The following is a 17,935-nucleotide window of genomic DNA, read 5'->3' as shown; positions in this document are numbered from 1 at the left end:
CTTTTCAAAAGGCAAGGCAGGCAACTGCTTCGGGTCCCAGGCCAATAGTGGGCCCCCCAAGGGCTGACAAACCTTAAATCACAGCAGCGCCTCAAATTGTGCACATTTTGCTATGACAGTAGAAAACCTCCCTAAAGGAGCCCGATCTGATAGTACTAACGCTCTATTCCCTGCTAGGTGTCCCGTTCTGTGTAAACCAAAGTTTGTCAGTGAAAGTTACCGAAGGAAAATTAAGAGGAATTATCCTTAATGGAGTGGAAAAAGAAAGATGGTGGTTGAAGGGGCCCCACATTTAATATTTGTGCATACTCTAGAATCAAATCAAATCAAATCAACTTTATTTATATAACACTTTAAACACAACATTGATTGATCCAAAGTGCTGAACATTGCAGAAACAAAGCATTAAAAAGTAACAGACAAGAATAACAACAATTTAAAAAAAACAAAACAAAAAAACAGGTTACTGAACATTAAAAGCAATTGAGTAAAAATATGTTTTATGGCGAGTTTTAAAAACACCACTAATCGCCACTAATTTCAAAATACCATTATCAAGTGATTCAAAATTATGTTAAAAAAAAGCAATATAAAGAAATAAGAAATGACCCCAACAAATAAAACCAAAACAATCAGAAACTTAATAGTGTTTGGAGAGGGATGTAAACAGAAATTGTATTTTACAAGTCTTCTATCTCTGGGGATAAATAACAATAATGTGTCATGGCCTATAAACGTTTTTATATTGTTCCCCTTGTTATTTTTTTGTATTATATCTTTGCTTTAATACAGTGTATAACTTCTGTACGGTTTATTTTTAATTCACTTAGCTGTTAATACAACTTATTTATTTTTTTACTTTTTTGTAATCCTTTTTTTTTTTTCTTACAATGCTTTTCAATTTTATATATAATCTTAACTTTTTTTTTTTTGTAGAAGGCAAGAATTCCACTGTACCTGTCCTGCACCTGTGCAAATGGCAATAAACACCTATTCTAGTCTATATAATACTTGTCTGACCATTATAAGCCTAATTTTATAAAGAAACTGAACACCGATGTAACCCAGAGGACACATAACAGCTGATTTACATTTTAATGTTCCGTTTTTTGTTCTTCTTATATTCTCCTCAGATGACCGATATCGTGATTATAACTTGCTGCTGGTAATGATCTTCGGGTTTGTCGTCTCACATAAGGGATAAAGACAGTCCGGTGCGGTGTGATCCTGATGACCCCGGTGGTCTCCGGTGAGCTGCGGCACCGTCGTCATCATCATCATCATCACCGGCCTCCATTTTAACTCCGACACCGAGCCGCACCTCACGTGTCCTGGGCTGTCTCTCTCACATGACCCGAGTGTTTGTTCCCGTGATCAGCACTTCCATCTCCGCCCGTGACACCGAACATCACTTTTTATTCTCACACTGATGGATATGCTTGAACCGAGTCTGGACAACGCAAGGTAACGGGAGTCGGTCAAAAATGGCTAACTGGGACAAGCTAGCAACAACATGCTAACACAGACGGCTAGTTTACGACGCTTAAACAAGGCCTGACCCCCTCCCCCCCAAAAAAGAAACATGTTATTCAAAACGCGAATTCAAAAACACAGTGGTTAAGTTGGCAACAGGGGTGGACGACTTTGCACCTGTAGAGTATTCAAAAGCCACAATAACAATGTCCAGTTGTTCAAAACATGATAATAATTAGCTAATGACAGTACATCAGCTAAGTTAGCTTAAGCTAGCTTTTTAAAAACAAACAACTGTGTTGTCAGCAACTGCAGGTAATCCGAGGACATATTGTTATTGTACTGTCTTCTACTTGTGTAAGTTTGCCATCTGCTGAAACACGTTTAATTGTCATTAATTTGAGTAATGTTGGAAGCGTTCGCGTAGTTTGTTTTTATTTTTATCTCTTGTGTGTTTTGTTTTGCAGTCAAGAAAAGCCAGGAGAAGAAGTTGTCCACACATCTGAAGGTAATTTATTCCATTTGTGCATTTCCCATCTTCACAGCAGTGATGTGCAGCCAAAAGCAAAAGGGTTTCAGCTTTAATCTGTAGGGTGAATGACACAACAATGCTTTTGCAAATTAAACTTGTATACTTGACTCGTTGCTGTATTTTTTTATTTATTTATTGTTATTTGTGTTGTTTCAATAGTCACAACTTTCTTATCTTGCCTCTTTCCCCCCCCCACCAAGACGGAACAGGAGAGGAGCACACAGCTGTCACCATCGCCAGCGTGCAGCAGGCTGCTGCGTTTGGAGACCACAACATACAGTACCAGTTCCGCACTGAGGGCGGTCAGGTGTGTAACCAGTGGACTGAATTGTCATTGTGTTTTCCCAAGTAGCATATTGTATACAGTTCTAGGGCAGGACTGGTGGAAAGATAGTTCACTTTATCAACGTCTTGACAGGAAATACTAGCATCATAGCAGTCGGAATCATTAAGTGTGTGATGACAACATTTACAACCATGCAGGACAGGTACAACATCTGATTGCATCATCATTACCATAGAAAACACAAACAGCCGGAGGTTCTTCAAATGTCCCTTTGAGCAAAAAAACAACAGGCGTTCTTGCTGATCCGTATTCGGATAGCATTTAATTTTATATATTGATTTATCTGGTTTTAAAGGATTTGTTCCCATGCTCTGTGAATTGCAAAACATAGAGATTATGATTGTTCTTAACCATTGCATGTATTCATTAGTCAGAATTGTTTAATTAGTAGGTTGTTAATGTTGTCACCTGGCAGTAAGACAACACTCTCATGAACAATCTATCTGGTGTAAATTGACACTCTCTGGGAATGTTATCGTGTTTGTTTTTCACCGACCGCTTTGGTTCCCTCCCTCTTTTCTCAAGACAAGTCAGGAGGATGGCAGGCTCTTAATTGCCTGAAGGTATGAATGTGTGTTTTTCTTTTTCTAGTCCCATGATTGGATGGAGATCTTTGTCAAAAGTGTCTCCTCGCCATCCACTAATCGAGTTAATTCAGTTTAAGATCCGGGGGTCAGCAGTGGACAATGGGACACGGAGGCAAATAAATTCATTAGAAAGACGTTGTTCAAATTAGTTTCTCCGTGTTTGGATGATTTACTCTGGAGGGAATTAAGCCAGTGATCCATGTGGCTCATTTGGCTGTAAACACGACTAGCGTGAGCGATCATGTGGTCACAGTCTGGTCTTGGATTGGCGCGGGGCTGCCGTCACATGTCAGTCAGGGGGAGAGTCACATGATGGAGGAATACAAATACTGATTCTTGGAACACACAGGCTCATTTTCTCAACTTGTTTTTAAAATTGAATCAAGCACATTCTGAGACACGAGTGTGTAACAGCCAGCAACAAATGCTTACGCCTCCGAATGTGTCTCAAGTGAGATCAATACGCCACTGAGATTAGGACTACGTCTTCAGAAACTAGAGGCTTGCTGGACTGAAGCAATAGATATGATAAACAAATCTACAAGTCAGGTAAGGTTTTGTTATGTTTAAGGTATATTTGTCACAGGGTCTTTTTTTTTCCACAAAAAAGAAAAACAGTTTGCTCGGCTTTTCCCCCCCCCATTTCATTCTGTCTTTTACCTGTGCTTCTCTCTCTCACCTTGCAGGTGACATATCGTGTTGTTCAGGTGACTGACCAGCAGCTCGAAACAAGAGATGATGGAGGAGGAGCAGTGAGCGTTGTCTCTACAGCCGCCTTCACTGGGGCTCCTCAGGCTGTCGCTCAGGTACCAAAATCTCCCTCTTTTATTACGTTGTTAGCGAGCGCTTTTATGGCTTGTTTGAAAACGTCATGCTTTATCTGTAAAGTAATTACACAGTCTTAAGAATCAAATCTGCAATTGTTCAGCTTTTTGTATTCCAACTGTCTCCCTTAAAAAAAATTAACAGTGAACCCATTTTACTTAATAGTACTGTCTCTGTATACACAGTTTGATTTCTATAGCCAATGCCACAGAAGTCTAATGCCGTCCAAAAACAATGACAAACATGTGAATGAGTCATACCATTTCACTTAGTGACATATTACTCAGTTGTGATTACAGCTGCAAGTTATTCTGACAAACCAAACTAGCAAAGCAGCATAAACAGTGAAGCATGTGTCCGAGCCTGACGTCTACCCCTCAGAGAAAAACATACAGCTGCAGTTTTGTTTTGGCAAAAAAATCCAATAATAATGTTCATATCCAAATTCAGAGGGTTTTTTTTCCTTCCAGGAGAACGAGAACAGACCAAATTAGTTTTAATTTACAGAACACTGATGGACTGACCTTGCTGTTATATTTGCTAACACGATCACGATCCTTTTTATCCCTCCTTTTTTATCATTGTTGTCAAACTGCACTTTGTCTTGCTTGGGGGTCCATGGGGGGGGGGGGGGGGGGGGGGGGGACCAGTATTGAGTCTGACAGAGACTGAGGTGTGCGTTTACCTGCTGTGACCGCTCCATTGCTACCTGTTCAAGCCTTGCCTCCGTCTCTCTTTCTGTCTCTTATCCGTCACAGGCAGTGATCCAAAACCCTTTCAGTAATGGAGGAAGCCCAGCAGGAGAGGCGGTGGGAGGGGAGACCCGTTTTGCTTACTTCCCCGCAACCGCGGTGAGCGACGGGACTGTGTCTGTGCAGGCCGCCGCGGACCCCACACTCACACAGGCAGGGGGTGAGTCAGTTCTCACACTTAATTTGGGCTGAAACCTGCAACAGTGCTGTGCGGCTAATTTAGGTTTTATTATCAATGACAAGCAGGAGTGTGTGCAGACTCAGAGTTCTGTAATGAGAGAGAAAAATGTCCCATTTCAGCTATCACAAATGAACCACGATCCCTGCAGCTTTGGCTGATGTTAAAAAGAAAGTAGGATCATATGAAGCACTGGATTATAGAAATAATGTTCCTTGGCTGGACTCTGTGATTGAAATATGATTTGTGATACAGGTGCACTTACAATTTCTCCCAGCAGTGCCTCCACACTTTTGAAAAATGAGTGTTGTAGGACATTCCTATTCTGCACAATACCTTCGGTGTTGCTCACTTTTTAATAATGAGAGATGTCAAAAAAAGTCCAACTTTTTTTTTTCACATTTGTCTATCTGGTCATTTTTAATGGTTAAATATTCTTCCTCTAAAAGGTTTGGAAATGACACGAGTCATATACCATCAGCTGCCCATTATGAAAATAGTCATGCTGATCATATTTACTGGTCGCTTTTTGTCACATGTCCTCCCACTCGGCGTCTCTTCCTCTTTACGGCCGTATGTCCTCGCGCTAACTGTCCTTGTGGTATCATGCTGGTGATCCAGAGGAGACTCGTGAACTCTGTGGGCCTGTTGTGGTTAGAGATTGGTTGACCTAGAGAGAAGGAAGTGGCTGTGCTATAGACAACCAGCATCTGCCTGTTCAGGCAAACGGTTGTCTGAAAAACTGGTTTCCAGTTTAAGGAGTGCATCTGTATTATCTGACAGGAAGGAAAGTGTTGCGCCTGGATAGTGGTGCTGGTGTTGGGGTACTTATTTTTCTTCCAGTCTGAAGTAATCTGATATTTTGTAATCCATTTTTAAAAGAGAGGTACTTGTAGCCATAAATCTATATTATGTACAATATATGAGGCCTGGTCTCAGGGAAGGATATCAGCACGTGCCACGTGCCAAATTCAAGGTACCTTTTTTGCTTTGGCAGGGAAGTGCCAGCACGAACAATATGTAATAATTTTTTAAAGAAGCAATTCTATAAGAATAGACTTAACTTAGATATCAGAATAGCTTAGTATAAAGTTATTGGTAAGTAGAAATACTCTGTGACATGCTGGATGGCCAGATGAGGAAAAACACACTTAAACCCAGCCACTGCTGGGGCTGCAATAAGTCTTCATTTGATATGAAACAAATGCAGTTAATTGTTTTCAGCATTCAGCATGTAGCTCAACATGTCAGTCTCCCTCACAGAGACCAATCATACTAATGAAGGAATACGGCAGGGCCAATGAGATGCCTTCTGAAACTGAGGTTACGAGGCGCTGCCACCCCCTCAAAAAAACACTGTTATTGGACGCAGGCCTTTAAGAACTTTGTCAGAGCAGACATGATATCTTTGATTCTCATGTTTTGTCCAACCCAGAGTTGAGAAGCAAAAAACATTGAATCTGTTGTCATATGTGAAACGTAAAGAACAGAAGGACCTAACTTAAGAAGCTGAGGTTGAGATTATTTGGCCTTTTTGCTTTAGAAATTTCAAAACAGGAATTTTTCCAGATAGTTTGCCCATGAGTCGAGTCATCGATTGGATTAGATTGCTGCGGCTCTCCAGGCAAGCAGGTCTGGCTACAAAACAAATGTAGCTTACAATAGCTTTTAACGATGTTTCTCCGATGTTTGAGGCTGTAACACTACACAAATTTCATTCTGCACAAGTACCAGCACATGGCACTACAGCAGTTCATAGCAATATACCATCTGCCCTGCCCTTTAGGTGAACGCTCACACGTTTCAGCAAGAAGAATCTGGCTCATAAACCCAGAGCATCTTTCCCAGCTGAACGTTTTGATGAACAGTTCATACAAGGTCATCGTCTTCCTTCAGTAAGGAAGGTCCTTTTTAGGTTTTTGAAAAGATCCACTTTAGCATTTACTTTAATGTGTAGCATTTATTACTAACGCTTAGCTTGTCAGGCTAATGCAGCACATCCTCACACTCTGCATGTCCCTTCCTCTCTCACTGAGCATTGTGTGTTATTCTGGCATCACATGATACACATGCACACACACACACACACACACACACACACACACACACACACACACACACACACACACACACACACACACACACACACACACACACACACACACACACACACACACACACACACACACACACACACACACACACACACACACACACACACACACAAAAACTCACATAAGACAGAAATCCTTAAGGACATTGAATAGTGTTTGACATACCTCCCTCATAAATTGTACAGGTAGAAAACCACAGAAAAAGCTGTGTATTTCTGGCTCTTGTTGTTTTTTCTTTTGAGTGGCTGCCTGTTGATGCCACAGAAAGGAAAGAGGACCATGAGGTTTCTTTACTGTGGGTCACAGCTAGAGTCAGGGCCTTGGAGGAGGAAGAGAGCTGCTTTCTCTCTCCTCTGTTTAAGCAGCCATGACATACTGGCTGAGGAGTGCACTGTAGGGTGTAGGTGGTGGAGAGTGCTTTACAAGCTGTCATCTCCTATGAGCTGAAGGATAGTACAGGATAGAGCCCTGGGCTCTGGCAGGACTGGATCCAGCACGGCTGGTGAGTAAGTGCCGTCCATGTGCAATGATCATGTTCTGGGTTTGTCTTATTGTTGCAAAGGGGATTCTTCCACAGTTTGAGTTTACAGAGGGAGGCAACCCAATTAGAGAAGATTCCAATAGGATTGAATGCCTATATGAATCCTTTAATGTTTGGGTGTATTTGCAACAAAATAAACTCGGTGTTAGCTTAAAGTGTCGTAAGAAATTGAAAAGGAAAAAGCAAGCAAAGCTGCTGATTTGACACGGGAACCCCTCATTATGACTTTGTTTTTGAAGGGGATAAACAAAAAGCCGCTAGGACTAAAAATGATCCTAATTATTCTTTCACTGAGATTTTGGGATGATGCGTTTAATCATATTGTTCGGAATTCAGAGCGAGGAAGAGAAATTACTCGCTTATTTTTTGAGGAACTTAAACTAATGAGCCCCATTACTATGATGGAACTCTGTGAAGGATATGCATGTAAACTTCAGCAGGACCTTCATTTTTAGGGTTTTCATTATTTTAAAATGGCAGAAAGCAACTTGTGTTGGTGAGTTTCTGTGTGTGCTGTGGAAAGTTTGGCCTTCTTTGACCCGCAGGAACAAGATGGGTTGTTTTTGTTTCACAGGCCTTGCTGCTCTAAAAGAAACAGCTCCTGCTTGCCTTGCAGTGGAGTTTTTTTTCTCACAAAAATGTTGATTTTAGTTTTTGTGGTGAATGTCTCCGGAGGTTGGAGAGGGAGTCTTGTTAGGTTTTCTGTCTACGTGTTGGTTGTACATGTGCGGGCTTCCTGCAGTGCAAACACTGTGTTTTGTCTGTGCTCATGTGGATTTGAGGTTTTGACGAGGTTCTTTTTGACACTCTTGTTTTTGTCAGATATTTCATCGCAGCAGCGGAGCAGGTCTTTCATGATTTGTTGCCCTGCTTCATTTTTTTAGTTTGAATGCTCACTGATTAACTCCAATGTCTTCTGCAGGTCAGTTTTATGTGATGATGACCCCCCCGGATGTCATTCAGACTGGCACACAGCGGACCATTGCCCCACGCACACAGCCCTACCCTGCGTGAGTATCAGATCTGTCAGTTACTGTTTGGGATATTACAGCAGGAGACACAGCTCTGATTGAAAACAAAGTCACTGCTGCTCAGTTCTTGCAGAACGCTACAGTTAAAGAGATGCCTCTTAAATTAAATATTTTGGAAGACAAGTTGCAAATTCCTTAAAGTTTGAAGGTTCATTTTTGCTAAGAGTCTGAAGTGAACCTCTTAATGTCCAGAGCAATTCACAGCCGTTAATTAATTCTGAGTCATTTTAATCAGGCCAGGTTCATTAAGACTCTTTTAGTAGCACAATAACCAAAAACGGAGTCTGGCAGTGTGGTTCTGCTCCGGTAACACTCCAGAACAAATGTGCACCAGCTTGACGAAGACTACACTCAGTTTAAGAACCCCACCTGGGAAACCTGGAGATACACGACACTTACATGAACATCAACAAATATGCAGTGAACAAAGCTTTAGAATTCGCCTAAATCTAAATGCTAATGCAGGAGGAGGCTGAGGAAGAGGTACAACTGTGAGGAAAGGGCAAGGATTTGATGTTTAGAAGACTGGTGTTGTCAAGAGATTACAGTTGTCACAAAACTAGAGTTTCAAACTTTGATACGATACTAGTTAAAAACAACAAATATCAACACCTGTGTCCATACCACAGCCAACAAAAATACAAGTCTGAGGCTCCCAGAATTGTGTAATTTCTTGTTTTTAATTAACAGACATTGCATGCAGACTCCTGCAGACTGTCTTAATTGCACAAATCAGTGAAACATTGCCAGTGTGTTTGAGCAATTTAGACAGTTTCTTCAGTTGTCCCTGAATAGTTGGTAGAGACGCATTAAAATATAATTCATGATCTAGTTAAAGCGAACTGTGAATTTCAATGGACCACCGGTGCTCTCTCTTTTTTGCCTGGGGAAGCTTTGGATAAAAAAAAAAATAAGCCCTGACTTGTGTTTTTTTTTTTTTTTTTTTTTAAAGCTTTGGACCTTTTTAAATCCTTTTGATCATAAAACACCAGATATTGTATAGTTTTAAAACATGTGATTTAAAAAAAAAATAATAATTGAATGTTGTGATCACGTTATGAGAGATAAAAGACCAAAACCAGTTGAACCAGCACTTAGATTTCACCAGTGCATAAATAATTGGATGTTACATAGACTTGTGACTATTCCAACAGCTGTCATCCTTATTCAAATCTACCATGAGGCTGGGTTTACCTAACATGAAGCTCTACTGTAGTTGTTGTTTTCTTAAACTTGACCTTTTTATGCACACTCTGAGTCCGTCCAGGGACTCTTCTTCATCCTTTTCCTCAGTTTGCTACGGAATATTATTATTTTTATACCGAGGTTTTCTCCTTCTCCTCCAAAATCTTCAGTTACTCATCTCTAAAACTAGCAGCAAGCCTCCTTATAATCATGCTTCACAAGGGATCCGTCTCAGACTCTCCCTCCAACTGTTAGCCGCACGCTGGTGATTGAGGTTATTAAGATAATCAGCGGGTTCACCTGAGCAAAAACCCACTGAGTTGGCTCTTTTAATGTCGTGACAGCAGCCCGGCTCTGGTTTAGCACAGACACTTAATCAGAAGAGGGAATTCCAGCCAGCTTTGTTTTGGATGCTGAGCTCATTTAGAGCCACAACACACACGTCTATATGCTTCCAAATGCATTTTCTTTAAGGTCATGTTCACTGTGTTTTTTCACATGTTTGGTAAAAGACAAGCACAGCCATTTGTCTGTTAGGTCACCCAAAACGAACACATATGACCCATTAATTCAATTGAGTTAGCACTGAACTCAGTGAATACTCCTTCTATTTCCCAGCAGACGTATACTTAACCTTTCACTCGTGAAACTGACTGCATTATCGTTGTTCAGCTGGAAGCGTTTGGTTAATGGAGTCACTGCGAACACAACTTACTAACACAGGTTGATGAAGGCAGAATACGAGCTCCTGTTTTAAAAAAAGTGATTCATATAAACAGAACACAAACAGTAGACAGACACTTGTAATTATCTCCGCCTTTGATTTTATCGAGTGTCTGCCTCAGTCCAAATACTGCGAGTAACAACGAGGATGTTGACTGTGCTTTTCAATAACATTGTCAAAGATTTCAGACTCCTTTGTTGTGGGCAGCAGCGTTATAGGCAAGTTTTGGATCTGCATCAAATTTTAGCTGCAGCTCTGATGTCGCTTTATATTCACAGCATATCAACAGACTGCTTCCCAGTCGAGGATAAAAAACGAGCTTTGTTGAAGAGTACATCTGCATTACCATGTGTTGAAATACAAAGTGATTTTTTTTTTTCTCTCCTTTCATCTCTCAGAATGTCTATCTGCAATATGTTTGTTTCTATTTATTCTCTCTGACATGAATAATTTATGATGTTTGACTCGAGTCTGAGAGTTATATTTAAGTTGTGAGCTAATGAACAGTGATATTGTGGTTGACATGTGAGTGATATGAATGAAAACTTGCCACCCTATCTGCCGTTCGCAGAGATGAAAACGAGCTGCTGCAGCAGGAAGGTTTAAACTGGTGAGGAAAGTTTCCACATTTGTCCCACACACACACACACACACACACACACACACTTCCACAGCAAATGAACTAATCAAATGAGATCACAAGAAGAGAGGCACACAAACCTTCTCTCTCTCTCTGCCCTCCCTACTTCTCCACCCCCCCCCCCCCCCCACCCCCCCATTATTCCCTGGTGATTCTCCCCGCTCTTGATGTGTGAGACACAGATGTAGCGTCTCTTCAGTGCTGACCCTGATCCATTGTTGGTAGTCGTGCTTGTGGCAGCCTGCGTTTCTCGATTAGGACTTAGAAATTAGGTCATTGTTCTCCATCTGGAAAGGAATGGCTCGCTCCACACTTTTATTTTAGTGTAATTCTCAGAGTGTCCTCGGTCGAATCTGTTTGAGTTTTATACTCATTTAGCCTAGTTTTGAGGGAGTTAGTTTGAAAATATTTTGAGCAGTCTGAACTTCTAGATCTTGGTATTAATATTGAGACAAAGAAAACCAATGTGGAGTCCTTTAATTTGTAATCAGTGTATCTGTTTAATATAATTATCTGCACATGAGAAAGTAATGATCTTTAAAAATCTTTCTTCAATTAATCCACTGAAAGAGATTGTGGATAAATGTAAACTTAGGCTCTATAAAGGCTGGCTTTGGTTTCATACTAAAGTCCAGTGATAGGGGAGGCAGAAGAAAGAGGATCAGTACAAGACTATTCAAACTTTGTCCATTTCTTTCCTCCATTCAAGAAACGATGTTGCATCCTGCTAATTTTCTAGACCTCTCTGCCAAATAAAAAGTCTCAGTCTCGACTTGGATGAGGTGTGCCGTGCCTTTTACAAGTTGTTGTGGAGGGGGCGGGGTTTGGGGAAGACATTCCTTCAGGCCTGAATATTTAGTCATTCATACAGTCATCCCCACTTTTTTTTCCACACTCTGCCTAAGAGTACTGTTAGGCTGAATCCATTATGAAGCTGAAATCCCATTAAGATGCGTTGAGATACAAGTGAGACTGCAGTTTGGCTTGGCTGACTATCTCAAACAGAGATATCAGAGGCTGAGTTGTGTTGATGGGTCTCAAATTGGCTGTCGTAGAATGAAGTTGTGTCAAGAAAAGGGACAGACGAGCAACAAGAATGACCTTACAGGGTGATTTTATGTTCTAAAAAGTGCACGGAGAGCATTTTCTTTTAGAGAGTGAGACATTTGTCTGAAATGTTCTGTTCTTTTGCAGGGTTTATTAGTCCTTTTTAATAGTTTGAGTGAGGTTTTAATTATCTTTTCCATTAGTGGCACTGAAACATGGTCGAGATATTGAATAGGCCACCTTCATAATAATTATATGCTGGTGTGTTATTGGCCTGTTCATGCCGAGGTGGGCGGCTGGATAAGTCTCCCTGTCACGTCTCAGGGACTTAATTAACAGAATACCTAAGGGGAGACAAGAGACAGTCGTGTCATTAGCCGTGCGTCCAGACTCCAACAGACAGCATCTGGGATTCTACAGTGTAGTCATTTTACAGCATAATAAAGCAGAGAGTTCCCTTAGGGCCGCACACCTGAGAAGAGGACAGCCAACAAGAATAAAAAAAGATGAGACGGGTCTCAGAATTCCAGTCGAGGGCGCCCAGCTTCAGGCCAGTGAGCGTGTCTGCACTGCTGCATAAGCAGCTTCAGTATTTCCACCAAAAGGCACTACACAGCTTTAGAGACCCCTTTAAAAAAAAGTAGTGCTCACCGGTAATGGCGAGTGCCTATTAAAGCCTTGAGCTAGAAGATAAAAGTGATGAATAGTTTGTAATAGCTCCAGGATTAGGTGAATTTGCTGGTTTGGATTCGTGCCTGATTGTAGGGTGGTCAGAGATGTGAGATATTGTCTATTGTATGAAAGTGTTTTTATTTCCTGTCTGTCTGCAGGAAAATGGATGGACCGCGAACGCCAAGAGATGAAAGGAGGAGAGCGCAGCATAATGAAGGTGGGTAATTAGCTGTGATTGTGGCTTTTGATTTCCCGACACACACAGTACAACACAATGCATTGTGGTGCCAGAATGGAGCAATTTTATTTGAGTAAAAACACTAAAGCCCTTTGAAAATATTTTATAAAGAACACACATGTTCAGACTGACCACTAGAGGCTGCTGTTGAGCCATCAAAGTAGGGCAGTAGTTGGTACCTACAGTGCATCCACTGACATGACAAGAACTAGGGAATGAAAACCTGATTCTTCAGACCAAATAACCACTGATCAGTCAATTTAAAAATACAAGTAAATAAGGAAATGCTGCTTGTATTTTAAACACTCGCTTTTTAAACCTTCCAGTTGAAAGGAGGCGAAGAGACAAAATCAATAACTGGATTGTCACGCTTTCCAAGATCATCCCAGACTGCAATATTGACAGCACCAAGACCGGAGCTGTAAGAAGTTTCACTTGACTCCCATTCTTCAGCTTAATTTTGTCCCAAGTTTCTCTTTTTAAAAAAATGGTCACCGTTTATCTCCTCTTAGAGCAAAGGAGGCATCCTGTCTAAAGCTTGTGACTACATCCGCGAGCTGAGGCAAAGCAACCAGCGACTGCAGGAGAGTCTGAAGGAAGTGGAGAGGATACAAGTGGACAACGAGCTGTGCAGGCAGCAGGTATGAATGTCAATCTGTGCTGTTCTTCAAATATCTACATAAAGCGTGACGTTTCAAGGACTTGAGTAATGTGTAAAGAAGGTCTATTAAATGATAATGTTAAAATTGTCCTTTGAGGTGTTAAGTCACATCGTTTGCATAATCATAGTTTGCTCCAGATGTGTCTCTGAAGATTGTCGCTGCGTTGAATAGTTTTCTTTCGAGTTTTCCGCAACTTCCTTTCACTGAAGTCTCAGAAGCATGAAGTTCACTCAGCTCCGCATGCATCTTCTTTTCTCCAAAACAAACCCCCCGACACATCAGCCTCTATAGCTGATCATCACAGCCTGACAAAGAGGATCAGAGAGTTTGCTCTCATATAATGGGAAGTGTTACCTGAATGCAGCGCTTTGAGAAACTGTGGGAATAAAATACACAGGGGTTATGTGAGAGCTAACTGCATGCTAATGCACTCAAAGTATTGTGAAATCTTGCAGCTCTGAGGCTGCCACATCTCCCCATTGAATCCCAGGCCTGCAAGGCATTCAGCAATATATTCCTATTCTGATGCTCAAAGCTCAATATCCTGTCCTCCCCAGCCCCTCAGCGGGGAGGAAGGGAATTGGGAGTGCACCCAGGGGAAAAAGTAGTGGAGATGACACACCTCAAGATTTGATAATCCAGTTGGTTGTGGACAGGGCTGTCTTTGAAAAGGGCTGCACATACCACTCTTTAATCCCAGGGATTGAATAGCTCTGTGTGTACATTACACACACAGCCAGCACTCTGAGTCTTCAAACGGGAAAAGTTTGGTCTGTAAACTCGGCGCTATATTAAGCTGTCACAGGGATGAAGTTGTTGATAATGAGATTTTTTTTTTTCTTTTCTTTTTGCTCTTTGTTCTTTAAGATTGAAGAGCTGAAGAATGAGAACGCTTTGCTGCGAGCGCAACTCCAGCAGCACGGCATCGAGATGGTTGGGGAGACGCCGCCGCAGTGAATCAGAGACAAACATAAAGAACAGGGAGGGGCACAGCCGCTCAGAGATAGGAGTGACGGTGGTGGAAAAGAAGGCGAGATGATGGAGAAAGAAGGACACAGACTTTCTTTGTAGTGAACGCATCCTTCCCAGAGTTCCCAGGTCACGGCTCCTTAACTAGCCCGGTGTGGCTGTACTTGACTGTTCCAACCCTTTTGAGATTACCACCTTCAGCAGAAATATGCCGACTCACCTCCATCGGAGAGTGCTGCTTCACTAGCACAAGCTATGAAAAAAAAGAGCCTCTGCTGAACTGTGTTTTGTATTTATGTAGCCTCACTCATGGACTATGATGTTTGTCATTTAATTTGATCCCCGTCTGTTCTCTTTCCCTCAGAGTTATTCATTTTGACTTAGTTTTTGCTTTTATTCTGTTTGTTTCTGATGTTTTGGGGTTTCTGTATTATGTTGTTTTTAGATGCTTTAATTTATTAGTCCGCTTGCTGACAGAAGCCTCAATGGAGACCAGTTACATTGCAGCTCATTCACCCAAGAGAAGCCGGTTGAGTTTTTAAGCGAGAAATCATCAGAATTATGCAAAACATAATGATTCTGCAGACAGAAATAATGTGACACACACATCTGGACCAGAGGACGAACAAGCCACGGCTCTGTGCTGATTTATGTAAATATGACGTCTCATGTTCTAATACAGATGTTACAGAGTATTAGAGCAGATTATCTCTGGGAGCAAACAATCAATAACTCATTAACTTCATGCAGGCCCTCTGTTATAATAATGATGTGTGCAATCTTTAAGCTTGAGATGAAAAAAAAAATGAGTGGTGTACTTGAATTGTTGGGCATCAGTGTCAACAGAATCACTTATAAAAGATCCAACTCTTTGCATTACTGTTTAAAATGTGCAAGTTTGGAGCATGCAGGTAATTGATTACCCAGCATGCCTAGAGAGGAAGGCGTTGTAAATTCCAACTCTTGCACAAACTTCATCCATGTGTTGCGGTTTTGCCTCCATCTTTTGTTCACGTGTGAATTACCGGCATCTCAGTACGTATATGAACAATCCCTACATGTTCCTTTTCAAGCTGTTTGCTCTATTTTGGTATTGCAACACTTCAAATGGAGCTCAACGCACAAGAGGATGGGATGGGGGGGGGAGGCACCCTGGAGAGTGGTACTCAAAGACTCTGCTCGCTGTGGAAAAGGAGTACACACAAATTCTGTCGCACTTCTTAGCCGAGCACGACTCGCTCTCCGGGTACGAGAGGAAATAGTTTGAAAGCAGGAAAAACTCGCATACTTCTCCACCCACTCAGGCGAACAATAAGTAAACTGTAATTGGTTGTACAAACAGCGGAAGCCAATATTAATATTGTTGATGATTTTGTGAATGAATATACATGATGTGTTTTTGTTCCGCTCCAGGCGATGAGAGTGAAATTGGATGAGAGAGAGATCTCAAGATTCAGAGCCACTTATCGGAGCACCGTTTCTTCTTTCTGTGTCAACAGCTCAGGATCCAGCAAAGCAAAACCAACTCTCAGACCCCTGGCAAAATTTAGATGATCTCATTTGAATATCTCAGACAGTGCAAGTTAACAGCTTGTGCTTTAGAAGTGCTGTTCTGCTAGTACTGCTGGACTCAAACCTGTTAGGAAAAGTTTAAGTGTCTGATCCATCAAACGCGGCTCTCAGCCAAAGTTGAATGATAGATGTTTTGCTGGAGACATTTTTTAACACCTCGGTGAGAGGAGAGCAGAGCAGAGAAATGTGAAGGCATGAATAATGCTTGGGAAGATGGATGTTCACAAATGAAAGGTCACTTGTGGCTAATTCTTTTTTTTTTTTTCTTTCGTTTCTTTTTTTGAAATGGCAGAAGGAAGAAAAAAAGACTCCCTTTTCTCTCTGTAGCAGCTGCAATGTTCTCAGGTTAGATTGTAAGACATCTTTTATAAGTAAAAAAAAAAAAAAGGTGGAAAATAAAACTTTCACTTGCTAATAACCTTTATGGACTCTGTCTGTGGCTCAGTGTGCTTCTTCAGACCTTAAACATATAGGGAAAAAAAACTTCATGTCTGTTTACAGAACCTTGTGTATTACTGTCTGTTATCTCGCAGGATGTCTTCTAAGCCGTGATGGATTTGTGTGAAATATGGCTCATAAGCCTTCATTTACAGTTTAGCTCATTAGTGCTGAATTTTGGTGTTTAGAAACAAGTATTATTGCAAGTAGTGTTTCTCTTTCTAATACAACTTTTTAGCATCAGCAGGGTTCATGTTTTCAGTAACGTAAGAGATTGGGAAAGACTATTATGATGTCGTCTAATCCTGATGAACAAACAGAATAGACGTTGGCTATCTGAGATTAGCCCCCATATTGGTTCTTGACCAAGTTTAGACGACCCTCTTTAAAAAAAAAATAAAAAAAAAAGATCTATATGTACATACATGTCCTGACAGGAGAGGTCATTGGTTTGACCAGTTTGTGCACAATTTCCACTCGGGCTTGTGCAATTTAACGGTTTACTGATTTTGCAGAAGTCAAATTTTAGGGCATCTTCTATTCAAAAAAGCAACTCACTTGGAGGATTATGTGACCTTGGAGAACTCTTTAGTTCAATCGATTGATCAACCCAACTGGTTAAATTGAAACCAGTAAGTAGTTAGAACACACAGAGGGCACCTTGGGGTGAAGAAGATCAATGATGATAAAAGGCGTATCTAAGCCCTCAGTGAGATTGGTTTTGACTCTGCAGGCCGAGGCTTTTAAGCATCATTCTGCTGTTCCTTAAGAGGAAGCAGCCATGATTTAGATAATCTTCAAAATGCTCACTGGAATACGAAATCTATTTAAAGACTTGTATTCAACCAGTATTCGTTTGAATGACGCTATGTGCTGGATTTGCCTCTTTTTTTGTCTTGTCACTCCCTCAGTGTCTCCAGTCTTGTCAGCTGCCATTCAAACAAACACACACACACACACACACACACACACACACACACGCGCGCGCACGCCCACGCACGCACGCCCACACACACTCAAAGGTAGCCAGGCAGGCGTCTGTTTGTCCCTGGCTCTGTTTGAGGTGGCTGATCTCTGATCCCACAAACGTCCCTGATTGGGACATACGTACTCTGCCTGTCTGTCTGTCACTGTGTGCCTGTAAGATCTCTCCAAAGAAAGGCATGCAGAGTTAACAGTTAACGGAAATCAGTTTGTAAAAGAAGTCTAAAAAATAACAGACGTGGGATACTGAAGAGTGTTCAGGTTTTTTATCTTTTTTCCTCTTAAGTGCAGATAATTTCCTCAAAATTAAAGCCCCGGAGAGGAGTTTTTAACCGGCCATGAAACACTGGTAAACTGGTGCCTCTATGTGATCAACAAACGCTAACAAGACCACAAAGGAAAAGACTGATTATTTCTATGAAAAG

At 41.3% G+C, this 17,935-nt stretch overlaps 1 protein-coding gene across 3 annotated transcripts; it reads left to right on the top strand.

Moving 5' to 3' along the window:
* Window positions 1-1,132: 1,132 nt before the first annotated feature.
* On the top strand, window positions 1,133-16,506 carry LOC109983708 (upstream stimulatory factor 2). Of its 3 annotated transcripts, XM_065957991.1 has the most exons (11): window positions 1,136-1,464; window positions 1,941-1,981; window positions 2,206-2,312; window positions 3,625-3,744; window positions 4,522-4,675; window positions 8,271-8,358; window positions 10,860-10,898; window positions 12,806-12,864; window positions 13,212-13,306; window positions 13,398-13,526; window positions 14,415-16,506. In XM_065957991.1, the coding sequence occupies exons 1-11, from the start codon at window positions 1,430-1,432 to the stop codon at window positions 14,502-14,504; spliced, it is 957 nt and encodes a 318-aa protein (XP_065814063.1). In that variant the 5' UTR covers window positions 1,136-1,429; the 3' UTR covers window positions 14,505-16,506. The 3 variants fall into 3 exon arrangements, with proteins under 3 accessions (XP_065814064.1, XP_065814063.1, XP_065814065.1); XM_065957992.1 differs by lacking the exon at window positions 10,860-10,898 and having other exon boundaries at window positions 1,133-1,464; XM_065957993.1 differs by lacking the exons at window positions 1,136-1,464; window positions 1,941-1,981; window positions 2,206-2,312 and adding an exon at window positions 3,258-3,487.
* Window positions 16,507-17,935: the final 1,429 nt, after the last annotated feature.

The sequence above is a fragment of the Labrus bergylta genome, chromosome 8, assembly GCF_963930695.1.
Source record: "Labrus bergylta chromosome 8, fLabBer1.1, whole genome shotgun sequence".
Lineage (NCBI taxonomy): Eukaryota > Metazoa > Chordata > Actinopteri > Labriformes > Labridae > Labrus > Labrus bergylta.
Note: the sequence above shows the minus strand (reverse complement) of the source record. Positions and strands in the feature narration are given on the sequence as shown.

Excerpts from the sequence above, each read along its gene's own strand:
- LOC109983708 (XM_065957991.1), top strand. The coding sequence starts at position 1,430 with ATGGATATGCTTGAACCGAGTCTGGACAACGCAAG. Across the intron at positions 1,465-1,940 it reads CCGAGTCTGGACAACGCAAG|TCAAGAAAAGCCAGGAGAAG; the intron begins GTAACGGGAGTC and ends TTTGTTTTGCAG. Across the intron at positions 8,359-10,859 it reads CGCACACAGCCCTACCCTGC|AGATGAAAACGAGCTGCTGC; the intron begins GTGAGTATCAGA and ends TGCCGTTCGCAG.